The sequence below is a fragment of the Rhineura floridana genome, chromosome 4, assembly GCF_030035675.1.
Source record: "Rhineura floridana isolate rRhiFlo1 chromosome 4, rRhiFlo1.hap2, whole genome shotgun sequence".
NCBI classification, from domain to species: Eukaryota; Metazoa; Chordata; class Lepidosauria; order Squamata; family Rhineuridae; genus Rhineura; species Rhineura floridana.
Window position 1 is genome coordinate 208,930,001 of NC_084483.1, and position 26,547 is coordinate 208,956,547.

The window sequence follows — 26,547 nt, forward strand, 5'->3', positions numbered from 1 at the left end:
AACCACTGCCAAGCAGTGCCCCCGTCACCCAACTCCGCGAGTCTCCTCAGAAGGATACCATGGTCGATGGTATCAAACGCCGCTGAGAGATCAAGGAGAATCAACAGAGTCACACTCCCCCTGTCCCTCTCCCGACACAGGTCATCATACAGGGCGACCAAGGCTGTTTCGGTGCCAAAACCGGGCCTGAAACCGGATTGAAACGGATCTAGATAATCGGTTTCATCCAAGAGCGCCTGGAGTTGGCTGGCAACCACCCGCTCCAAAACCTTGCCCAGAAAAGGACATTCGCCACCGGTCTATAGTTGTTTAAATTATCTGGGTCCAAGGAGGGTTTCTTTAAAAGAGGTCTCACTACTGCCTCCTTGAGGCTACCAGGGACCACTCCCTCCCTCAAGGAGGCATTAACCACCTCCTTGGCCCAACCGGTGGTTCCAGCCCTGCCAGCTTTCACTAGCCAAGATGGGCAAGGATCCAGAACAGACGTGGTCGCCCGAACCATTCCAAGCACCTTGTCCACTTCCTCGAGCTGCACCATGAAGGGTAAAGGCTATCAGTGGCTACTAGTCCCAATGGCTATGTTCTCTCTCCAGGGTCAAAGACAGCCTGCCTCGGAAAACCAGTTCCTGAGCATCACAAGTGAGCCGAGCGCTCTTCCACTCAGGTCCTGCTTGAGGGCTTCCCAGGGGCATCCGGTAAGTGACTGTGAGAAGAGGATGATGGACTAGGTTGGTCTTTGGCCTGATGCGGCGGGGATTATCTCAGGGGTTCAGGTGGCTTCAAGACTCTCAGAATTTGGCAGTGTGCCACATATGGTTAAAAATATAAGGTACATATAGCACATTGAGATCCTCTGGAAGAACAGAACAAGCCAACCATTTTTATTTCAGAGCAAATGGAAAATAACCCAGATTCACGGTGCTTCCCTTTTTAAAAGCTTACATCCCTATTTGGCAAAATGCATTGGGAGAATTCAGATAGTAATTTGGAGGGCTGGGGGGCACCTTTTACAAAAGTAAACTTCTGGAGGGGGCAACCTGATGCATGAATGCAATGCTCTTTTGTATCTGAGCAGATATTAATTTATAGCCTAAAAGCCTGTTCCTGTACATGTTTACACAGATGCAGACTCCAATGAACTCAGTGCGCCTTACTTCCGAGTGCACAGGTCAAGGATTGCTGCCGTACAGTCCAACCCAATGAAATGCTGCATAGGACTGGGCCACAGATGTGCTAGGTGCAGCACTGTGTATCCTATTTTGGAGGTTTCCTAGGAAATGCTAAACAAGAAGAAACGCTTCAGAAAGGACTGGCCCCAGTCCAGAGAAATGTAGTTATGTTTAGATCCATTTGAAATGAATGGGACTTAAACTCAACTAATGGTGGGTTGAGGAAGCCCTCTGGTTGTTGATGAACGACAACTGCTGCCATCCCTGGCCATTGGCCGTGATGGATTCCTGCATTGAGCAGGGGGTTGGACTTGATGGCCTTATAGGAAACTCTACTATTCTATGATTCTATGGCTGGGGCTGATGGGAGTTGTAGTCAAAACACATCTGGAGAGCCAGAGGTTCCCTGTCCCTGTGCTAAAGTTCTCCACTGGTTTCAGTAGGGCTGACTAATTTTACTTGGCTTAGAGTCATACGGATATTTCATCTTTTGAGAGGTGGCCAGAGCCCTTCTCAACTCCTTGGCATTTTGACAGCACTCCTCCCATCCAGGGCTTTGGTTAATCCCGGCTGACTTACAGGCACCCACTGCTCAACTCCTCTAGGACCCCTCGGAGACGGCGCTCTGGGTGTGGCTTTTCCGTCTTGATCATCTCATGCACGTCATTCAAACCTTCTTCCTGGAGGATCAGAAACAATTTTCCACTGTGGCAGAGCCAGCAATGGGAAGCTTGTGCCACAGGCCACCCCTGCAGTGATGGCTGGAGCCCATTGGGTCTGATGGACAGAACTACACTCGCTGGAACCAGAGCCAATGACGGGTGGAGCCAGCCAGTTCTAGATTTGTCCCTATTCTCCTTCCTCGTGAGTTCTACAATGGCAACATGGAGCAAGGGGAGGAGGAGGAAGCTGATTTGCAGGGCCACCCCCTGGACTGGTTTAAGTAAGAAAGCCTGCAGGTAGGTGCAGAGTGAGGTGGACGGGGCAGTGCCCAGTATGCCATAAAGGATCTGCCTTCACTGCATCCCAGAGGATGAGCAGATGGGGCCCCTGGGTTCTGAACTCCCCACTTCTCCCCCAGACCCACTTTGGGACTCACCAGCTTGTCTGCAATCTTATCCATGATGTTGGAGTTGTAGAGTCGCCGTCGCTGGTCTTGCCACCAGCTCTTGATGTAAATGCAAGGCTTCTTGTCAAAATACGGCAGGTGGAAGTAGTTCCTAGGAGCAGCAGAACGAGACCGTAGACCTCAGGAGTTGCAAGGGATCAGAGAGGGGAAACGTCTGTCGGGATAAGGCAGGGGTGGAGAACCCCAGACCGGGAGCCTTAATGCGACCCTCCAGGCCTCTCTTTCCAGCCCTCCAGACTCTCATGGGAAGCTGCCTTATACAGAGTGAGACCACTGGTCCATCTAGCTCAGTATTGTCTACACGGACTGGCAGCAGCTATCCATTTGCCCAAATGGACCAGCCTCTACTGTATTAAACCAAAGGAGAAGACATTCAGGGACCTCCTCCTCCCCCCTTTTCAACAACAAGGACTTTCACATCACTTGATCACTTGCCTGTCGGTGATCAAAGGCCTCATTGGTGGAGTAGAAGAGACAGGGACAAACTCCCCATCGTCAGTGCCTTCCTCATCACTCTCATTCTCTAGCAGCTGAGATTCCTCCTCACCGCCATCCCCTCCACCATCTTTTCTCTTCCTGAAGATGGGCTTAGACATTCCATCAATTTCATTGCCATAATTCCCTTGGGAAACAGAAAGGATGGTTCAGGTTCAGGGGCAACCTTACTCACTCTGACTCTCCTTTTCGACTGTGCTTTGGTCCTCAAGGAGCCCAGAGTCCACTTCCGATGTCAGTTCTTGCATGCAAATGCTCACCCCATGCTTCATCAAAGCAATACACACCTATTGTGACCTCAAAGTTGATAGGCTTGTCTCCATTCTTCCTGTCGATCATGGTGGCCTCCAAGAAGGATCCAAAGAGAAAAAACTCCTCCATTTTGCCAGTGCAGTTCTGTGGGGTGGAATAATTTAAAAGGCAGCAGTGGACCCGACTGTGCTCAGGAGTTCAAGTTTGCATGAAAGCTTTTGACATCCCATGAAGCTGAATGTTGGAAGATTCAGGACAGACAAAAGAAAGAACTGCTTCACGCAGAGCATGGTTAAACTATGGCATTGGCTCCCACAAGAGGCAGCGATGGCCACTAACTTGGACGGCTTTCAATTAGGACTAGACAAATTCAGGGAGGAGGAGAAGGCTATCAGTGGCTACTAGCCACAGTGGCTATACTGTCCCTAAGTCGTTGGAGGCTGAATGCGTCTGAATACCAGTGTCTGGAAACTGCAGGAGGGGAGAGTGTTGTTGCACTGAGATTCTGCTTGCGGACTTCCCATAGTGGGCATCTACTTGGCCACTGTGAGAACCAGATGCTGGAGTGGATGGGCCATTGGCTTGATCCAGCAGGCTCCACTTATGTTCTTATATTTTGTGAGTCAAGTCATTGGTTCATCTGGTCCAACACTGTCTGCCATGACCAACAGCAGCTTTACAACATCTCAGAAAGAAGAGCTTTTCTAGCCTAACTACCTGAGCTCCTTCCTTATATCACAATTCTTAGGAACAAACCTGGGATATTGTGCCTGCAAAGGATGTCTAGCTATGGGCCCTTGAAAATTCAGTGGAGAGTAGAGATGGGGGAAGGAATTCAATGCAGTGCACTTTTAAAGCTGAATTGATCATATCTGCACTTTCTGAAACAATATTAGAAACGAAACACAGCCATTCCTTTGAAATTCACACTTTTCTGAATTTTGCAATGCAGTTCCCCAACCAATGCTCATAAAAAATGCAGCTATTTGGGGAAAGTGTGCATAAAAACATATATATTAGTCAAAATAGCATACAAACATGCATTATATTAGGAGAAACTGCTTGCAAAAATTTGTACATTAATCAAAAATACATACAAAATGTTTTTATTAGGAGAAATCTGCACTAAAATGAAGAATTTTCGTGAGGATTTTTTTTAAAAGTGAATTCCTGCAGAAATGTGGAGAACTGAATTTAGGAATGGAAAATTGAGAACCAGAAAGAAACAAAATTAAGAGATCCTTCCATCCCTAGTGGAGAATGTATAAATTTTGTTCCACCCACATATTCATGGTCAAAAGGGAGATGAGTCCATATCCTTGCAGCCAGAGCTGAGTAATGCAGTTGGCCCTAAAACAGTCCCATGCAGCCTCTTTTGGATGCACTTTTACACCCAGTCAGATAAATATATGAACTGCCTCTGGCAGGGGTAGCTATTGTGGTGCATTCCAGATGGATTGGACTACCATTCCCATCCTTCCTGATTATTGGCCGTGTTGGCTGAGGCTGATGTTAGTTGGAGTCCCACCAACATGTGGAAGGCACCAAGTGGTCATGGCTTACATTTTCCCCTGCTCAGTGTGGTTGAATACTGGCTTTGCCATGTCTCTGTGAAGGAAAGAGATTTTTACTACAGGAAAATGACGAAAGCTCCCATTGCAGTGAGGCTTTCCCATCTGAAGGCCAGACGATGCTGCTGAGATTATGGAAAGACAAGGAAACTTACATCAGCAACTGGCGTGGCCTGTTCCATTTGAACTTCTGTGGAACTGGTGATCTCGGGGTTGCTGGTGTCCAAGATCTCCACCGCCAGGGCGAGGAGGAGACGAGCCCGGAAGGAGACCCCTTCGCCCAGCCCCTCATTCAAGTCCTGGTGCTCGTCCATTAGAGTGTAGTTGCGGGTGGAGCCATACATGTTCACCCAAGCAGGGCCGAACGCCGGTAGGAATCCTGGCAAAGAGAGGCAAAGGGAAGAGAATGGGGGCACTTGGAGATATGGGCCAGGTAGAAATGGCTCCCCAGTAGTTTGAGTGGAATCCCAAGCTCAGGAAAACTTGCCCACCTTCAGGAAGAGGGATGCCATTGAGTGGCATGAGTCATCAGTGCCCACAGGGGGGACACCGGCCCCACTATTACCTAGGAATGGCAAGGTTTTGTGTTGTCTGCAAAGCCCTGCAACTCCTGCTGGGCCAAAGACAAGAAGAAGACCCAGGAAAGGAGCGTGCTCCCCACAGACAAAGCGGCCTTCATCTCACCACTTTAAATGCTCTGCAGGTCCACCATCTGCCGCTTAACGTCACTGCAGCAGAGACTTGCACAACTGTGGAACTCCATTTCCCCTCGCCTCACCTTTGTCTCCCTCATTGGAGATCTTCCTGAGGTCGATGAAGTGGGTCCCGATGGCCACGTCGTTGACCTTGTCGGAATCCCGAATCTGGACCTTGATCCGCTTGCACAGTGGGGGGAACATCTCCGTGAAGACAATCTGCTCGTTCCATAGGGGCTCATAGCTGCTCTTCTGGACTGAGGTTTTCCCCTGAGCAAGAAACAAAAGAAGATAAAGACAAAGGAAGAGCCCAAACAGGCCAAAACTTGATGGTCCATTTAGCCCAGCATCCAGTCTCCAAGAGTGGAGAGTCAGATGTTGTCGTAAACAACAGTCTTCTCCCACTGTTGCTTCACAGCAATTGGCATTCAAAGGCATGCTGCCTCTGGCTCCATGTAGCCATCATGACTAGTAACCCTTGATCAAAGGTTCCAGGTCATAAATTCAGCTTCAGTGTAGGACATTCCAATTTCTCTGTGTGTGTGTGTGTGTGTGTGTGTTGGGGTGGAGATCAATGGCACACTTCCTGAATTTCAGTCTTATTAACTCTTTGGACTGTGTGTGGGGAACATATCTTTTCATTTGTATCCTCTATCTCCATCCTCTATTTTTTAATAGCTAGAATCAGGTTATTTCACATGTTCAAATGCTAAAAACAGATCCTGCAACTAAACTCTAGGCATCCTTTGCCAACCTGGTGTCCTGCAGATGTTTTGGACTACAACTCCCATCAGCCCAAACCAGCATGGCCATTGTAGTCTGATGGAAGTTGTAGTCCAAAACATCTGCAGGGTACCAGGTTGGCAAAAGAAATAGTAAGCCTTACACACCTGTTACTGCTGACCATTTTGGTGCCCTCTAAAATGGCCAATTGGCTTATTCTAAGCAGGAATGGAGAAATTCAATTCAGTTCACATTTAAAGCTGAATTTATCAAATTTGCACTTTCCAAAAGAATATGAGAACTGAAACGCAGCCATCCTTCGAAATTCGCACTTAATGCAATCTTCAATGCAGTTCGCCAACCAAGCAATGTTTACAAACACATACATATGGGGAAATGGTGCATAAAAATGAATATATTGGTGAAAATACAAAAATGCATTGTATTAGAATAAATTGCTTGCAAAAATGTGTACATTAGTCAAAACTGCATACAAAAGCGTATTTATTAGGAGAAATTAACACTAAAATGCTGGAGAATTTTCGTAAGTTTTTTTTTTTTTAATTGCAAATTACCACAGAAATGCGGAGAACCAAATCTAAGATTAGAAAAATGAGAAACTGAGAGAACTGAAACTGACAAATCATTCGATCCTTAATTGTATTATTATTATTATTATTATTATTATTATTATTACTATTATTATTATTATATCCCTTCCTGTCAGCAGGTAATTGAGGAAGATTCTCGTGTGGCCGGTGCTGGTCCCCAGAGATCTCTTGACATGCCCACGTACCTTCTGCCCTGCAAAGAGCACCTGGACGTAAGGGTCCACCAAGTCCTTGTTCTCCCCAATGAGAGCCTTCTTCACGTTGGCCATGATGCTGGTGTTCATGCGTGGAAGACCCTCCGCCCGGTAGATCTTGATATAGAAGCGAGCCCACTGCCTTTCTGAGGGGACGCCATCTGGAAGCAGCAGGTTCCTGAAAGATACAATTAACTCAGAAGTGGAAGGGACTTAGTGGATGATGGGGTGGGATGTGTGTGCTTCACACACTCAGGCTAGTCATAGAATCATAGGGTTGGAAGGGGCCTATAAGGTCATTGAGTCCAACCTCTGCTCAGTGCAGAAATCCAACTTAAAGTATCCCTGACAGGTGCCTGTCCAGCTGCCTCTTGAATGCCTCCAGTGTTGCAGTGTCCCTAGGTCATTGGTTCCATTGTCGTACCGTTCTAACAGTTAGGAAGTTTTTTCTGATGTTCAGTCAAAATCTGGCTTCCTGTAACTTGAGCCTGTTATTCCATGTTCTGCACTCTGGGATGATCGAGAAAAGATAACTAAAGAGAGGATCAGTCATCTCTGGTACTTCTCATTTCTGCACATCTTCTTCCCTAAGTCCATTTTGTTCCTGTTTCTATTTGCAATTTTTAAAAACAGCAACACTGCACTTAAAAATACACAACTTACTGTGTTATGAGGTGACCTGAGGACTCCCTCTGAAATGGAAATGGACTGCCTTCAAGTCAATTCTGACTTACGGCAACCCTATGAATAGGGTTTCCATGGTAAGCGGTATTCAGAGGGGGTTTCCCATTGCCTCCCTCGGAGGCTGAGAGGCAGTGACTGGCCCAGGGTCACCCAGGGAGCTTCATGGCTGGGTAGGGATTCGAACCCTGCTCTCCCAGGTCATAGTCCAACACCTTAACCACTGCACCACACTGGCTCTCAGGACTCCCTCTAAACTTTTCTTTTCTATTTTCTTTTTCTTTCTTTTTTTTAAAAAAAACATAAACTAGCTGCTCAATGCAGCTACAATCACCAAGCAAAATGAGGCCACAAGTGCCCTGGGAATGATGGAGTGTGATATTGTGCAGTCCTTCCCAGGGATTTTGTAGGGGAGGGGGCAGATGGTGGCTGGGGCTTCTAGCCACTTGGAGTGGCTGCTACCTTTTCTTATTTTTATTTTTCATAGAATCATAGAATAGTAGAGTTGGAAGGGGCCTTTAAGGTCATCAAGTCCAACCCCCTGCTCAATGCAGGGATCCAAATCAAAGCATTCCCGACAGATGGCTGTCCAGCTGCCTCTTGAAGGCCTCCAGTGTCAGAGAGCCCACTACCTCTCTAGGTAATTGGTTCCATTGTCGTATGGCTCTAATAGGAAGTTTTTCCTGATGTCCAGTCGAAATCTGTCTTCCTGCAACTTGAGCCCATTATTCTGTGTCCTGCACTCTGGGACTCTGGGATTTTTAAAGAATGGCAATGTTTAGCGGCATCTCTAGGACCACCTCATAACAGAACAAGTTTGGGAAAGTGCAGTCTCCAGGTCCAGAATAGGTTCTGAACTGCACATCAGTTTAGTAAGTATAGAACAGGTCAGTTCACCTTGGAGTGAAGAGCAACCAAATTCCTTGAGTATCCCTGGTATTAAGACTCCATTCTCTGGGCAAGTGCCTGACTACATTTGATCTTGTGTTGAAGGGAAAACACTCTGCTCACATTACAAGGCTGAGCCTCTGCCTTCACAGATGGTGTCTTAGGATAAACTCTGGCCCACATTAAGGATTTGAAACTGCCTTTCTCAACCTGGTGCCCTCTGGATATTTTCGACCTCATCTCCCATCAAGGCCCACTTGTGCTCCCCTCATGTCTTATGGCTGTGCTGGCCAGGCCTGATAGGAGGTCAGGTCCAAAACATTTTGGATGGCACCAGGTTGAGGAAGGCCAGGAGAATGGTGGAAATGTGCCATGCTTTGATTTAGATTCCTGCATTGAGCAGGGGGTTGGACCTGATGGCCTTATAGGCCCCTTCCAACTCTACTATTCTATGATTCTATGAGAAATGATTCCTTTCAAGCTGTGTTAACCCTCCCCCCCCCTTTTTTTAACATTTTCCAATGTCAGAAGATGGTTTACAGTGTACACCATCCATAAAATGTCAAGTTACATTATCCAGCAAGAGAGGCAAAGGAATGGGGTGCAGTTTCTGTGTGAAACATAGACATGATGGGAGAGGAAGGAGTCCACCTCAAAGAACATGCCAATACACACTTTTCTTTCCCCAGGTACCTTAAACTAGGGGGTGAAATGGAAATGGACTGCCTTCAAGTTGATCCTGACTTACGGCAACTCTATTAATAGGGTTTTCATGGTAAGCGGTATTCAGAGGGGATTTACCATTGCCTCCCTCTGAGGCTGAGAGGCAGTGACTGGCCCAAGGTCACCCAGTGAGCTTCATGGCTGGGTGGGGATTTGAACCCTGTTCTCCCAGGGCGTAGTCCAGCACCTTAACCACTACACTACACGGGCTCTCTAAGAGAACTAGAAAAGGTCTTCAAATGCAAAGATGTATCACTGAACACTAAATAGGGAGAACCTCGCTTCAGTTGTCCATGCTCTGGTAACCTCTAAATTAGATTACTGCAATGCGCTCTATGTGGGGCTGCCTTTGAAGACGGTTCGGAAACTGCAGCTCGTGCAAAATGCAGCAGCCAGACTGATAACGGGGACCAGGCGGTCCGAACATATAACACCGATTCTGGCCCACTTGCATTGGCTGCCTATATGTTTCCGGGCCTGGTTCAAGGTGCTGGTTTTAACCTATAAAGCCTTACACGGCGCGGGACCACAATATCTGGTGGAATGCATCTCCCGATACGAACCTACCCGTACGCTACGCTCAACATCGAAGACCCTCCTCCGGGTGCCTGCTCAAAGGGAAGCTTGGAGGGTGGCAACAAGAAAAAGGGCCTTCTCAGTGGTGGCCCCCGAATTGTGGAATAGTCTTCCTGATGAGGTACGCCTGGCGCCAACATTACTATCTTTTCGGTGCCAGGTCAAAACCTTCCTCTTCTCCCAGGCATTTTAATAAGTGTTTTAATATGTGTTTAATCTGTGTTATAAACGTTTCAAATTTAAAATTTTTTAAGGAAGCTCATTTTTAATGTTTGAATTGTTTTAAATATGTGTTTTATTGTATTTTGATACTGTCTGTTGTGAACCGCCCAGGGAGCTTCGGCTATGGGGCGGTATATAAATTAAATAAATAAATAAATAAAGTCAGGATCATTCAGACCAAGGGGATCAAGGGGAGGGAGCAACTCCTGTATGAAAAAATGGAAATGTACTGCCTTCAAGTCGATCCCGACTTATGGCGATCCTATGACTAGGGTTCTCATGGTAAGCGGTATACAGAGGTGGTATACCATTGCCTTCCTCTGAGACTGAGAGGCAGTGATTGGGCTAAGGTCACCCAGTGAGCTTCATGGCTGTGTGGGGATTCGAACCCTGGTCTCCCAGGTTGTGGCACAAAATGAAGGCTCTGAATTGAAAATAAGGCAAAGATGTGAGTTTCCAGGGGAATCTGGCTGGTCTGTCATTAGAAAAATCCGGTTAGATCAGACCGAAGAGCCATCTAGAGCAGCATCACACATCAAAAAAAGAAACCAGCCAGAACGTGTCAGTGTGACCGAAGGTAGAAGGGGGAGGGGAATCATAGAGTTGAAAGGGGCCTATAAGGCCATCAAGTCCAACCCCCTGGGGGAAGGTGATGGGGCTCCTTCTGGTGGCATGGGCTCAACAGGGCGTTACATAGTGGATAATGTAACACAGCCCTCTCCAACTTGCTCCCATCCAGAACTCTTTGGACTACAACTCCCGCTGGCTCCAGCATCCTATGGCAGTGCTTGTTGGGGCTGATGGGCATTGCAGTCTAGAAACATCTGTTGGGAGCCAGGGTGGGGAAGGCTGATACGAAGGGACAGTCCTACGCTTCATCTCCTTTGGGTTGGGGATCTTCCCCAAACTTGGCCAGACCAGCTCCAGGGGGTTGCACAGCCCTCTTGCTCCCAAGGCCTGGAGCTGGGACTCTGTGTGTGCTTGTGGGGGGCGGATGAGCAGAGCCTTGTCCAAGCTGTGATTTGGGTCCAGATGGCAAACACATGATATTTTGAGCTAAAAACCACTTGGAGATTTATAGATCTATATAGATATATTTCAAGCGATATATGAATTCTGCAAAATATGTAAATAAAACAAATTTTTGGCCAAATAACAAAACCAGTTTTTGGTGCATGTTTTTTTTCCCCCTCCAGAGTGTCTGGGAAAGCTGACAAAACCAGAGCCAGTTCAGAAGAATGCTGAGAGGAGTTTGCTCATCTCTACTGAGCATGGATGGAATCTGTTGGCCGGTGCCGGTTCAAAAACATTCCATTGACCCAAGAGGTTGGTATTGATTCAAATTCATTCTTTGCCTGCTAGCTCCTGCTTTTACTGATCCATTTCACACACACACACACATAAAAATCCGATCCACAGCTATAGAGAATAAGTGGATTCATGGGAAATTTGGCACCAAATCTGAACTGGGCAGAATTCCAGCACATCCCTACTAGTGAGTGACAGGTCCTGGAGGAATAAATCTCTGTTCCCTCCCCCTGCCCCCACAGCCTGGCCATTGAATGTCAGCTGTGTCATCTGAAATGGTGGCTCCCGCTTCAAATCATGACGCCAGGACGACCTGGCTTCTCCTCACCCCTCTATGTCGTCCTCGTCTGTCTCATTTGCTTTGTGTGGCGTCTTGATGTTGTCCCCTTTGCCCACTACAGCGATGTCGACCTTCACATAGCCTTTCAGCCCGGCCGTGATGTCCTCTGGGTCCGACAGGATGGCCCACTTGTGGTAGAACTGGTGCTCTGCACGGAGAGGAGAAGAGGCAGGCATGACACCCTCCACTGGACCATTAAGTCAACAATTGTGGCAGAGTCTGGCGAATTGGCATAATAACCACAGTTTAATTTATCTTTGTGGGTTGCATTTTTATCTTTTCTTTTGGATCTGTTTCACAGAGTTTTGGCCATTGTTTTTAATCATCAGTTTTCACTGCTTGTTGTATGTTGATTTATTCACTTGTCACAGGAGAGCAGGAAAGTGACTGATAAATGAATTCATCATCATCATTCAGTTCAGTTCTATCTGTTCACTTCAGCTGTTGGCCATAACAAAGAAGAAATAGCCAGGGGAGCAACAAAGTAAATGCCTTCAGTAAATCAATAAATGCCATCTGATATACTGAGCAAAATATGCGGTGCGCATAGCATTATATTGGCAGCACTTTAGCTGTGGATCCTGCCATTCTCCTCCAGGCAAAATAGCTGGTCCCCAGTGCACATGAGAAGTGCAAAGTTGTGCACACCCTCGTGGTAGGGAGTGGGAGAATGCCTGAATCCTCACAGATTCAGAGCACACTGTGTAAGAACATAAGAACATAAGAACATAAGAAGAGCCTGCTGGATCAGGCCAGTGGCCCATCTAGTCCAGCATCCTGTTCTCACAGTGGCCAACCAGGTGCCTGGGGGAAGCCCGCAAGCAGGACCCGAGTGCAAGAACACTCTCCCCTCCTGAGGCTTCCGGCAACTGGTTTTCAGAAGCATGCTGCCTCTGACTAGGGTGGCAGAGCACAGCCATCATGGCTAGTAGCCATTGATAGCCCTGTCCTCCATGAATTTGTCTAATCTTCTTTTAAAGCCATCCAAGCTGGTGGCCATTACTGCGTCTTGTGGGAGCAAATTCCACAGTTTAACCATGCGCTGAGTAAAGAAGTACTTCCTTTTGTCTGTCCTGAATCTTCCAACATTCAGCTTCTTTGAATGTCCACGAGTTCTAGTATTATGAGAGAGGGAGAAAAACTTTTCTCTATCCACTTTCTCAATGCCATGCATAATTTTATACACTTCTATCATGTCTCCTCTGACCCGCCTTTTCTCTAAACTAAAAAGCCCCAAATGCTGCAACCTTTCCTCGGAAGGGAGTCGCTCCATCCCCTTGATCATTCTGGTTGCCCTCTTCTGAACCTTTTCCAACTCTATAATATCCTTTTTGAGATGAGGCGACCAGAACTGTACACAGTATTCCAAATGCGGCCGCACCATAGATTTATACAACGGCATTATGATATCGGCTGTTTTATTTTCAATACCTTTCCTAATTATTGCTAGCATGGAATTTGCCTTTTTCACAGCTGCCGCACACTGGGTCGACATTTTCATTGTGCTGTCCACTACAACCCCGAGGTCTCTCTCCTGGTCGGTCACCGTCAGTTCAGACCCCATGAGCGTAATGTGAAATTCAGATTTTTTGCTCCAATATGCATAATTTTATACTTGTTTATATTGAATTGCATTTGCCATTTTCCCGCCCATTCACTCAGATTGGAGAGGTCTTTTTGGAGCTCTTCGCTATCCCTTTTTGTTTTAACAACCCTGTAAATAATGCACGATGCAATACTGTCTCTGTGAAGTGGATGTCCAGCTAAGGAATCTGATGCTTCTTTTCAAGCAGAGTTTCACTGAATACTTGAGGGGGGAAAACTATTAAATTTTGTAAGCATTGTTGCACTTGGATATCACGATAAACCATGGTTGATTGTGATAAGAATGAGTGACAGTGAGCCTTGTGCGCATGCGTCCCCCCTTCTAAAATGCATATGTCAAGTGACCGCCTGCCTATTGCAGGAGTAGCCAATGTGGTGCCCTCAAGATGTTGCCCTAGGCAGTATGGCCAATGGTCAGGGATGATGGAAGCTATAGTGTACAACATCTGGAATGCACCACGTTGACTGCCCCTGGCCTCCTGGATGGATTCAGCCTACTGATGCAATTACGAGCAGCTGAATCTAATTGTATTGCCAGTACAAACTGGATGCTTAATGCCTCTTGGGATCACAGATTCCAGAAACTGGGATCATTCATTTGGACTACACATTCCCAAAGCCAGATCTCCCCTTGACAAAGACCTTGCATAGGAGAGAGTGTTACAGCTGCTGTTCTGCCTTCCACGTAAGAACACCTTTTTGCCACATACCTGGCTGGGTGTAAACAGTCCCTACATCCATTTTGAAAGAGCCCACTAAGGTTCCACTGCGCAGGAGGTTCTTGGAGTGAATCACCTTCAGGTTAAAAAAGGGAGCAAACTGGAGTTAAAATTAACATGCAGAGGAGCTGTGGTTTGGCAAAGAGTGCCTTGGGTCTGGCAGCAAGGTAAGTGCTTTGGACAGATACAATAAATTGGCACGTACTGTACCCTAAATTCTGCAGAAACAAATTTTAAAAAATTGGTAGGATGAATGGAACTGGAGGAATTCATCCCAATTAGCAATGTGCTAACACAGAGACATGCAATATTTTAGAGGAAATTGCTTGCAAAAACATGTATGTTAGGCAAAATTGTGTTCAAACTGTATGATTTTTTTGTGTGCAGATTTTTTTTTAAGCAAACAGATGTGGAAATAGAGGCAAGCTGAACTTAAGCATGGGGAAACTGTGATAAATTAAAACTGACAGGTCTGTTCACCCCTAGTCCCTGGTTTTCAGTGTCAGCGACATCTTTCAAAGAAGAGAGGGAGAACCCCTGTGCTTCCTCCACATGCCTCTTCCCAGCTGCCCAGGTTGACTTTCCTTGAGTTGTTAATCCCCCCCCTCGAAATTGACCAGTTTATGGAATACTCCAACTGAGAAAGAGAATCGGGTGGAGAATCTTGCTCACCGATAATTTGATGATTTTGTCGAACATGACATCTGGGGAAACATGGAAGTCGAAGACAAAATACTGGAAGGGGAAAAAAGAGGAAGAGCGAAAGGGGGCACCACACATTAGCCACGGTAAGGAAGAAAATAGCAAAACCCCACAAGGGGCCTTCCCCACCATGGGAAAACAACGGGAAAACTCTACACCTCCCTCAGCAAATGGGGGGGGGGAATGATTTTGAAAAGTTACAAGAAAATGTTCTTGACTTTTTAAAAAGAGCTTTTTTTCCCAGTGAGCCAGTGTGGCGTAGTGGTTAGAGTGTTGGACTACAACCTGGGAGACCAGGGTTCGAATCCCCACACAGCCATGCAGCTCACTGGGTGACCTTGGGCCAGTCACTGCCTCTCAGCCTCAGAGGGAGGCAATGGCGAACCCCCTCTGGAGACCGCTTACCATGAAAACCCTATTTGTAGGGTCACCATAGGTTGGAATCAACTTGAAGGCAGTACATTTCAATTTTTTTCAGTTAGCATTTTTTCTTAGTAATTTAAATACATCCAAACATAAACATTGCCCAAGAAGGCTTGTCTGTCTGTCGCTACTATGCAAATGGGGATCTGAAAAATATGGGTGGTATTCCAGGTTAGTCCTACTCAGAGTAAACCCACTGAGGTTAAGAGACATGAGTAACTTAGGTTCATCCATTTCAATGGGTCTGCTCTGGGTAGGACTTAGCGGAATACAACCCTGTTTCTTTAAATCATGACATGAAGCATCTAGCATTCCTTTTGCACAATTTGGTTTTGAAAGATGAAAATTGCAAGCAAGAGATGTGGATCAGGCCACTGAGGCCCAGCGCAGAACCCTTGCCCTCTGCCTCTTGCAGTGGGCACTTACACAAGAAGCTTCAGCCCTCTTCACTTGTCATATTAAGGGGCTCTGCACGTGTGGCAGAGGAGCAGGGTTGTGCCAGTTGGCCTTTCCTCCCCCTCTAAGCCATACATTGACCCAAAGCTGCAATCAAAACCCATCCACAGAGGCTTACACTTGAATCCTTTTTGCAAGTGCCTGACCCTGTTCCTTGGTACATCCAACCTGTGAGCTTCCTGGGATTTCCCCCATCTGGTTGCTCCTTGCCTAAACAGAGAGGGTCATAGGAGCCATTTTGCAAAGCCAGGCAGTGATAGCACCAATCACCACCCATTGCAAGAAAGAGAGACACTGCTTACTTCCCAGAGGAGGGTCTCTCTGGGGAAGTGATGGGCCCTTAGGCACGAACTGTGATCTCACCTCATTATAGTAGGGGCAGTTGGTCGATTCCTTCATGGACGTGTATTTCTTCTCATCCCCCACCTCCACACACACCACGGGATCCATGTTGAGCCCCACCAGCTGCCGCGCCTCAATGACCGTGATGCTGACCTAGTTCAGAGGAGGAAGAGAAGGTGCACTGTCCCCTTGGTGCTTCAAAATATTCCCTCTCCTCCCTCTTTCCCTAAAGGGTGATGTAGTTTAGTAGAAAGCCAGATCTTTTTCTTCTTGCAGCTGTCTCCCTACGCTGGTCATTTGGAACTACTTGTACTCAAAACAAATGATAACGCTGTGCTGAATATCTCGGTGCCTCTAAGACGTAGAAAGAATTGCGGAATAGCTATAAAGTGCTTAGCTCGTTAGCTGGAGTGCTAAGCTCACTGTGAAAATGTACTTTCATGTGAAGTGCTGAACATTGCCAAATTCATTAGAACACCAAATTCACTAGAACACGATGCAGAGAAGTACAGCGCCTATGCAATGCGTTGAAGTACAGAGTACCTATGCAAATGCCTGCGTAATACTATCATGTTTATGCCATTCTGATGTGTTAAATCCTGATTGTTGGATGCTAAAGTCTTTGTCCTGAAATGTATAAAAACCCCAGGCAAACAGTGCCAAGTTGCAGTTCTCCACTCACTAGGAGGGAGACTGACCGAGTGTACACTTGTCATCCAATAAAGGCCTACCTTTTTGTTGCAAGTCTGTGTCTTCAAAATTTTTATTCAAGGACCCCCAGCAAAAGAACCCAAGGAGAAATACAATATTCTCCAACAAGGGAGCTGAAAGCTCTTTCCCAGGGCCAGAGCAAAAACTGCAAAAATGCATCTGTTCACACACCATGACAACACAGAAGAGTTTTCTGCTATTGCACAACAGCCCCCAGGTACAGCGCAAGGAAACAGGGTCTGGAGGGAGATGGGAGGATGATTCTGAGTTTCTCCTGTACACACTCAAGGCACAGGAGATAGGCATTGTTGTGGGTTGGGGGGAAGGGGTGGTTTGAAGGCTGAGGACGCATCAGGGACATCTCCCCACACAAGGGAGAAGGGAAGCCTCTTACCTGATAATCCATCGGTCTCCCGGCACTGGGCTCAATTTTAATATCTGGCTTGGATCTTGAAAAGGTAATCACCGTAATCATAATCAGAAAAGTATTCAACACATTTCACAAACATTATCATAGTAAGCTTTGCAACAGCCCTGTAAGGCAGGTCCGTACTATGATTGCCAAATTGTAGTTGGGGTGAACAGCTTTTTCCCAGCATCAGAATGCCACATATTAGTTGGCTCACTTCTTCCACCTCTTTTGGAAGAGAGGTATGAAATAATTGAATAGATACACATTTTCCTCAAGGGATGCATGTCATCACTCCTGTTCCTGCAGAATGCCTATATCATTTCGGAAACTTAAAAAAAAACCCGTAAAAAATATATGTTCTGAATATTTTAGAGTCTAGGACCACGTATACACTATACATTTAAAGCACATTTACAGTACATGGCTTCCCCCAAATAATTCTGGGAACTGTTATTTACCCCTTACAGAGCTACAGGTCCCAGCACCGTTAACAAATCACAGTTCCTAGGGTCCTTTGGGGGAATTCATGTGCTTTAAATGTATGGTGTGTACGCAATTGTTATGTGAGCTGGGGTAACAGGACAGCTTGCGTGTTGGGTTTGGATCTAACACAGTCTATGTGTTGTCTGGGTCATTATAAGCATATCACACCTCTGCTCCAATGGTGACCCTCTACTGCCTTCTGTCAAGTCAAGCTCTGGTGATGAGCTATAAATCCCAAAAAGAGGATGTGACCAGCCTACCAAAGAGGCCACATCTAAGGCAGGTGTGGGGAGAACCTTCAGCCCTCCAGATGTTGCTGAACTCCCACCAACCCTAGCAAACACGACCAATGGCCAGGAATGATGGGCGTTGTCATTCAGCAACATGTAAAGGGTTAGGGTTCCCCACGTCTGCTCTAAAGTCAGCCAGGGATGCTGTTTTGCTCAGGTACATGCGCCAACTTAAGACTGGCTAAGAGGCATTCTCTGTGGCTGCCAGGGGGTGCTCTTCAAATCCCCTTTCCCTGGAGACTCACCAAAGCTCAGCCCTATCATTGTCCATGTGACACCCTCCTGTTCCCTGACTTGGTGGTCAGAGAGAGGGACGCATTGAGACACTAGGTTTTAATCAATGGCATCTGAGAGAAACGTGTGTGTGTGACTTTGATCAATGACCTCTTTCCATGGAGCAGGCTATGAATGAAATAGGATAGGAGTGAAGAATCTAGTTCTGACCTGGGATTCTATCTGTTCCAACTTTGGTCATAGAGTAGACCCACTGAAATTAACGGGCATGACTAAGTTAAGTCCATTAATTTAAACAGGTTTCCTTTGAGTAAAGTGTTGCTGGCTACAACCATTGGACTCCACGATGGGTCTTGCCTTGCAAGTCTCCTCACCTCTTATTGGACACATTGGTGGTAACGGCTGTGACTGATGCCAGGGAGATGGTGTCTGGGTCCAAGCCGCCTCCCAGGCGCATAGCTTTTTGGTCCAGGTCTTCGGCTTCCAAGACGGCTGGTTCATCTGCCGGGAACAGAGACACAATAAGCTCATGGTGATTAAGCCTTTTCCTAGGAGGGATTGCAAGGGAACTTAGCTTTACCTCTGGAAGGGAAGGGGTGGGATAGCATGAGGGAGATGGAGACTTTGTCATACAGGGGGAAGAGAGGGCACAGAGTTACTTTTAGTAGTAGTTTACTAGCAGCAGTACTAGTAGGGGTTTTTTCTGAATCACCTTTTATCTATGTCTCAAGGTAATTTACAAACAAACCATAAAAACAGCTTAAAGTAGCTTTTAAAACAGTTGAAAAAAGCCAGGTAAAGATAGGTTTAAAAAATACAGATATCTTTCTGCAGTCAGCTTTCTGATTTTATTTATTTATTTATTTATTTTTATTTTTATTTATTTAATTTTATTTATATACCGCCCTAAGCCCGAAGGCTCTCTGGGCGGTGTACAAAAAGATAAAAACCAGCACAATATATAAATACAATAAATCAAGAAACAAAACAAACAACAAAAGAACCAAACAACGTCCAAAATACAGAAATGCTGTTAAAATACACTTTAAAATGCCTGGGAGTATAAAAAGGTTTTCACCTGGCGCCGAAAAGATAGTAGCGTCGGCGCCAGGCGCACCTCATCGGGGAGGCTGTTCCACAGTTCGGGGGCCACCACAGAAAAGGCCCTGGTTCTAGTCACCACCCTCCGAGCTTCTCGATGGGATGGCACTCGGAGGAGGGCCTTAGATGTTGAGCGCAGTGTCCGGGTAGGTTCCTATTGGGAGAGGTGTTCCACCAGGTATTGCGGTCCCATGCCGTGTAGGGCTTTATAGGTCAAAACCAGCACTTTGAATCTAGCCCGGAAACAAACAGGAAGCCAGTGCAGACGGGCCAGAACAGGTGTTATATGAGTGGACCTTCTGGTCCACGTCAACAATCTGGCCGCTGCATTCTGGACTAGTTGTAGTTTCCGAACAGTCTTCAAGGGCAGCCCAACGTAGAGCGCATTGCAGTAGTCCAGTCTAGAAGTTACCAGAGCATGAACAACTGAAGCGAGGTCGTCACTGTCCAGATAGGGACGTAGCTGGGCTACCAGGCGAAGATGGTAAAAAGCATTCCTTGCCACCGAGGCCACCTGGGCCTCAAGTGACAAGGAAGGATCAAAAAGAACCCCCAAGCTACGCACCTGTTCCTTCAAGGGGAGTGTAACCCCATCAAGAACAGGATGAACATCCTCCATCTGGGCAGAGAAGGCACTCACCAACAGCGTCTCGGTCTTGTCTGGATTGAGCTTCAGTCTGTTAGCTCCCATCCAGTCCATTGTATATGGTTTTATTGCGTAGTTATATATGTTGTAAACCACTTTGGGTTTTTTTTATGAATATAAGTAAATAAATATTTTTATAAATAAATAAATAAATAAAAATAGAACATAAACACCCAAGGCAGGTGTGGATCCACATGTCTGCGTGGATTCTCAGGTGGTGGGTACCCACATTCAGGTTGTTTTAGATGCCTGCTGGAAACTTCCTTATTTCATCAAGTCTATGCAGAAACATAACTAAGTTATGTATACTTACTTTTAAAAACATTTTGCTGATTTCATCTGTGCTTTATTGATAATAATTTTACATATTTCTTTTTTAAAAAGTTTTGCTAATAATTTTGTATGTTTCTTTTTTAAAACACTTTTGCTGATTTTACCTGTGGTTTTTCGATAATTTGTTTATTATGTATGCTGCTTAGAGTTTTTTTTCTGATTGAGCAGCCTATACATTTTCCTAAATAAATAAAAATGTCTAATTTAGAACAGAGATGAGGAACTTATAGCCCTCCCTCCTGATATTTCTAGACTACAAGCCCCATCATCTCTAGCCGTTGGCCATTCTGGCTGCTGAGGCTGATGGGAGTTGGAGTCCAGCAACATCTGGAGGTTCCTCCTTCCTGACTTAGATGATTGAAATGACATTTTGTGCCACACTGCTGAGGCTGGGCAGGGGGAACAGGGGAGACCATCACCTAAAGATCCCTTTGAACACCCAGCCAAATAGTCTCTTCAGCCCCCAACAATTCCAGGGGTCTGCCTAGAATGTAAGTCAGAAAGAAATGGACTTCATTGTTACTCCCATCAATGGGAGATCCTTGTGGGAGGTTGCATCCATCGATCTTTGAGTTCAAGAAGGCACACCTTTTCCTCGGGTTGCCTTTGAACCCCTCAAAGCACTGCAGAGGCCTCTCACTTGCAAAGCGCTGTCGCTACAGAAGAGCAGGATGGGGGCATAGAGATATACCTTGCTTCCTGTGGTGGTCATCTTTTGGGACACGTGCTTTGCCCAGCTTCATGGCTGAAAAGACTCCTTTCCCAGCTCTGGAAGAAGAATTGGCATGTTATTAGTATTACTGTGCCACTTTGTAGGATAGGCAAAACAAAGATGACAGGTCCACACTCCAAAGAGCTTACAGTCTGTAGTCTGACAGTGGAGAGAGCCAAAGAGAGGGAGAGAAAAGTAAGGAAAGCAAGAGATAAAATAAGAGCAAATTTATTTATTTATCAGAGTACTCCACCAAAAGTAAACGTTGGAGCCTTAAATTTGTTCAGTTATGACTGTTATCTTCTCTAAAAATAAATATTTTTAAAGAGTATTTATAAACTACCAAGTCATAAAAAAAATCATGGCAGTATACACTGAAATAATTAAAACATTATAAAATACAGAACAAATGACCAGCACTGAATCAAGTCAATTCTCTAAAAGCACTTGGAGAAACAGAGACTTTTCAGCAGGTGTTGAAATATCTAAATGGCAGGTGATTGTCTGATTCCAACAGAGATTTGGCAGGCATCCTGACTTTTGACTTTCAGGCATCTCTTGAACACACCTATGCAGTTATTTAAAATATATCTTGAGTAGCCAGTCATTTTAATGACTGCTTTGTAGGTCTTTTAAAGGTTTTTATCTTGGAGTACACTGCCCTGATATTTTGCGAGAAGGCGGTATATAAATATTTTTATAAATAAATATATAGTGTTCCAAAGTACTGGTGCCACTACACTAAAAGCTTTATTTTGCATAGAAACTATATATATATATGAGATAACTGTGTGTGTCAGGATAGCCAGGAGAGCTTCTCTGGAAGAAATCTGGACTATATAGAAGGGAGATGGTGGCCCTTCAGGTTAATGCCATTTTACATGGAATTTAGATTAGGGTTAGGGACGAAAGCTGGGGAGAAAGTTAAACATGGAAAAGATAAAAGGATTTGATTGTTGTAGCCTTTGGTTTCTCCAATGGTCCTGGCAAGATTTTGAGTGGATATTCCTTAAGGGTGCAGTGTTGTGCTTCCCGCAAGAATGAATCCCAGTAACAATTCCACATTTTGGTCATGTTCACACACCCAGACTTTCAGATGCAATGTAATTAACTCAAATTCCCACTGGTATATGACTCTTCTTGCTGTTCGGGCATTTATTTCCATTCCTCCTCCTCTCACATCCTCTTGAAATATACATCCTGTCCAGAGATCCACTAGAGCTGAAACAGTTGCTGGAGTCTCAGCCCTTAGATCAGCCTTCCCTAACCTGGTGCCCTCCAGATGTTTTGGACTACAACTCCCAAAGGCCCCAGCCAGCAACTGACTCACACTGCTTGATGGAGAGGACCCCAATCCGTTCAGAAAGCAGACCGTACTGATCCTCAAAGCAAAATAAGGAAGGATGTGGAATCAGCTACGAGGAAAAAAACTTGTGGAAAAGTTGAGAGATTATTAGATTGTTCTTCTATGTATTGCTGACACTATGGCATCATTACAGATGGCTCTTTACCAAATAATGTAAGTGAAAAGAAAAGAGAAGAAAGAAGAAGGTCTCTGCCCCAAGGAGCTTCAAATTAAATGTCAGCAGTTGGGTAGGCAAGAGAGGAGGGAAGTAAAGGCCACTGATAAGCCTTGCCAAACACATGGAAGAAATGCATGTCAGGTGCTTCTCCTTCTGTTTTGGCTGGTAAGGGTGGAATCTTACCCATGGCACACTTACTAGGGATAGGGTTGCCAGGTTCAGGGCCTGATCCTGATCCTGTATCTTTAGGAGAAGAGAAAGCCAGCCAAGTGCAGGTGTTCTTGCAACCCTATAATGGGAAAAACCACAAGGTGGAATTCTCCCTTCCCTCTGCACAACTTTTAAAGATCCAGAAGACCTCCTGGTTGCCAGGCCCAGCCTCCAAGAGATCTTCTGCATCTTTAAAAGTTGTGGAGGGAGGAGGGAGAATTCCACCTTGTGGTTTTTCCCATTACAAAGTTGCAAGAACACCTGCACTTGGCTGGCTTTCTCTTCTCCTAAAGATACAGGATCAGTCTCACGCCCTGAGCCTGGCAACCCTAACTAGGGAGTAGTCACATCCACATTTTTAAAGCACATTTAAAGCAGGTGGGGGCCTCCCGCAGATACCATCTCATCAGGAGGTCCACTCTGCACAATATAGGAAGCGGGCCTTTAGTGTGGTGGCACCAATCCTTTGGAATTCTCTCCTCCCTCTTAAATATATTAGGCAAGTGCCATCTCTGCTGTCTCTTTGGGGCCTACTGAAGACCTTCCTCTTCCAACAAGCATTTAAGTTGAGACCTTTATTCCACTTTGCATCTGTACTGGAATTGTTTCTGAGATGTTTTTAGTTCTTTTGGGAGGAAGGATGGGATGATGATGATGATGATGATGATATGTTTTAACTGTTTTAGCATTTGTTTGTTTGCCATCCTGGACTCCTTTGGAAGGAAGGGTGAGATATAAATATAATAAATAAATAAAGCACATGGCTTTGCCCCAAAGAATCCTGGGAACTGTAGTTTGTTAAGGATATAAACTACTGTTCCCAGCTTTCTCTGGGGGAAGCCATGACTTAGACGTGTTATACATGTGCTTTAAATGGATGCTGTGGATATGAGGTCCTACTGAGCTTGGTGGGGCTTCCTTCCAAATAAATGGATTGGGCTGCACAGGGTTAAGCCAAGGGCCACTGGGGAGAGGAGGGGGCTTGATGAGGGGCTTCTGATTGCAAGGATAAGAGACAGCAGGGGGGTGAATTATTTTGAGTGCTTCTGCTACAACATTCAGGAGCTTAAATAAATAAATAAATACCTGGACTTTGAAATGTGAGAGTTGCTTGCTGATGCATAATGAAAAGCCAATTAAACAATGAATTATTAACATTCTTTTTAAATCTGAAAACTGCAGTGGAGGGAGAGAGAGAGAGATCTGCCTGAATGAGAGCAAAGTGGCAAGAAGTAACAAGGAGCTCTCCAAATAAGGGATTTAAGGATGGGGGCACAGGGAGTTCCAGGGGCAGCAGGTGTAATGTGGGTAAGGGAAATATTTGGAAGGCCCCAAACCAGCTAGGCTAAATTCAAGACCTGCTCCTGGGATCTTTGCTATGCAGGGAAAGGACAGTTCAGAAGATGTACCTTTAAGTTGTTGTTGGAGGGGGGGGGAGAGAGAGAATTTTGGCGTCTGCAGCTTTTTCACCCTCTTTTGCACCTGTGCTTCAAGGAACAGCCACCACCACGTTGCTGGTCACCTGGCTCTGTGGTCCCCCACCTCTGCCGTCATGCTGTCAGCTATCAGCAATGCAATTAGGGTAGGGGAAGAGGGGACATCTACTCCCAGAGCAGCTTGCACAAGGGTGCAAATGGGGCACCAAAGGCCAGTGAGAAGCTGCTGGAATGTTAAATCATTTGCCTCTGTGACATCAGTTGCTTCCACACAAAGGGAGACTGGACATTGGGAAGGGGTCACTTTCAAACGAGGTGGCCATTGCATGCATTCTAGACCTGGTACAGTCACATATGGACGTTTGATTAATCCCTCCAGCATGCGCTAAGAAGTCCCATAGAAACGCACAACCACGTAGACACAAGCCAACACGCCTCTGTGTTTCCACTGAAAATAAATTATGCCTCTAGCAACAGTCACCTTTTGTTGAGGTTTTGTTTCTGGTTATCTGGTACCTGGCACCTTGGGGCCTTAATCAAGGAGTAGGCAGTTCTCTTGGGAACAGCAGTTTTGTGATTTTTTTTAAAAAAAGCACTAGCAAGAAACTAGTCCTCTTTAAGTAGTTCCATCTGTTTCACCTGTCCAGAGTCTGAGTAATAAAAAAAATGCAAAGCCCTTCACATACAAACAACTATTCTAGCCCATGACCCTCTCATGGGTTGGCAACTTGCATCTTTTACCAGTAGACCCCCCCCAACTCATACCGCCCCTCCAAGATAAGTAAACCAATCACCTACCTGTCCTAGGGAAGAGAGACTCTAATACCTGTGCATCAAGGCAACCATCCCAGGGGAGGAAAGGAGAGGAGGTTCGGGGCAGCAGGACACCTCGGCTCGGGGTGGGCAAAGGGCTTCCTAACCCTTTCTCCACTCCCACCCCCTTTCTGGCCACTTGGGGCATTAAGCCCAGGCCTCGCTGCCTCCCATTTTCTGCCACCGCCAAAATAACGCCACTGAGGGGAACGGAATGGTGCAGATGGGAAGCTGGTGGCGCTGGACGAGAACTGACACCGTCCGCTTCATGAATATTCAACGAGAACATCTGAGACACCTTGAGACGCCAACCGTGCCAGGTGCCAACCGGGGTGGAGATGCTCCCACGGGGGCCCACCCTGGACCCTGCCCTGACCAGGAGTTTCAGTCATTTGGTCCTTAGCTAGGGAGCCCCCCTCCCTTGGGCCTTTGGGTCCCCCACCTTCCCCTTCCTGCTGCCCCAGATCTTGGGCCGACAAAAAACCCTTCAGGGGTCACGTCTGGCTGGGAGAAAGAGCCACACAGCGGCTGGCAGATGCCTCCTTCCACCTGCAGTTCCAGACGGACTCGGGGCCTGGATCCGATTACAGGCTGGGGATGAATTATTCAGAGCATAGTCTGCCTTCATAACAGCAGGGAAGGGGCTTCGAGGAGGCCAGGGGATTATCGCTGGAAAGGTGCCAGGCCGCAGAGGCTGGAGCCAAGGCCGAAGGCTGCTGCTGGCAGGGGATCCAGGCTACATCCTGCTTGATCTAACCAGCACTGCCAGCGGCACTCGGGAAAGGCCCATCGCTCAGGGGTCAGAGCGCCTGATTTGCACCCAGCAGGTTCTCCGTAGCACCAGTTTAAAAGAGAGGACCAGGTAGCCGCAAGTGACGGAAAAGACCTTCTTCCTGCCTCAGACCCTGGAGAGTCTGCTACTGCCTGTCAGAGTAGGGCAGAGATAACTAACCTTTTTTTTGCCCAAAGGGCACACTCGCAGTTGGCCAACTCCATCCTGGTGGTGGGTGAGGCCACCCATTGCCAACGCTGGACTTCAGGGGGAAATCAGTCAATGGGTCCCCCACACACACTACTGCTGGACCCCTGCACTGCCACTGGACCCCCACCACCACTACTGGACCCCCCTCCATCATCCCCTCTGCAGCAAAAGTACCACTGTCCTTCTCTTTCCTCTTGCCACCCCTCCCCCAGTAAACCTTCATCCCATGGCCCAAATGCAGGGGTGTATTTGTCTGGGGTCGTGGGGGGTCGTAGGTCTCTATGAGCGAGCCAATCAGCATGAAAAGGGAGCATGTTAGCCATCAAAAAAAGTCTTTGTCCTTTCATGCTGATGGTAGCAAACAGAGTGAAAGGAGGTCAGCCACTGAGAAGACTCTTCTCAATAGCTAACAGTCAGTCTCCCCTTTCATTGGCTCCTAGGGATATTCTAGGGAGTGTGGACCTGTGAGATGCCAGGGAGATGATGGAAAGTGAGTGTGACTGTGAGGGGATTTGGCATGATTATCATGTAGGGACCCTGCACTTCTGAATTTATCACCACACTACCGCCCAAATGTGACCTCTCTACCTGGCAGGCCACACCCCTTCCCCAATCTGTGCCAACCGCTGCCCTCCTCTGCAATCTCCAGTGCTTTTGCCTAGCTGGATTGTATCCTGGAACTGTGATAATGATGCATCTTCCTTGCCTGCCTACAGGATGGAGAAGGGGTGTAAGTGTGGCTGTAGAATTTTTTAAACTTTTGTGCAGTAAGCTACAACCCAACCATGCAAAAGTATGCATCACATCCCTTGCTGCGCCCTCTTGTTTCTGGCTGTG

At 46.4% G+C, this 26,547-nt stretch overlaps 1 protein-coding gene across 4 annotated transcripts in view; it reads right to left on the reverse strand.

The window, feature by feature from the left end:
• The window catches only part of OTOF (otoferlin), a 219,258-nt gene that overhangs the window by 51,847 nt on the left and 140,864 nt on the right, over window positions 1–26,547 (reverse strand). For all 4 annotated transcript variants that reach the window (XM_061626513.1, XM_061626515.1, XM_061626516.1 and 1 more), the window contains 14 exons: window positions 20,726–20,802; window positions 18,329–18,455; window positions 16,930–16,984; window positions 15,846–15,977; window positions 14,574–14,636; window positions 13,893–13,977; window positions 11,566–11,725; window positions 6,831–7,017; window positions 5,395–5,581; window positions 4,772–4,995; window positions 3,081–3,189; window positions 2,734–2,920; window positions 2,269–2,389; window positions 1,749–1,849 (listed from right to left, as the gene is read on the reverse strand). In XM_061626513.1, the coding sequence (XP_061482497.1) occupies window positions 1,749–1,849; window positions 2,269–2,389; window positions 2,734–2,920; window positions 3,081–3,189; window positions 4,772–4,995; window positions 5,395–5,581; window positions 6,831–7,017; window positions 11,566–11,725; window positions 13,893–13,977; window positions 14,574–14,636; window positions 15,846–15,977; window positions 16,930–16,984; window positions 18,329–18,455; window positions 20,726–20,802 (1,815 nt within the window). The remainder of the gene's footprint in view (window positions 1–1,748; window positions 1,850–2,268; window positions 2,390–2,733; window positions 2,921–3,080; window positions 3,190–4,771; window positions 4,996–5,394; window positions 5,582–6,830; window positions 7,018–11,565; window positions 11,726–13,892; window positions 13,978–14,573; window positions 14,637–15,845; window positions 15,978–16,929; window positions 16,985–18,328; window positions 18,456–20,725; window positions 20,803–26,547) is intronic.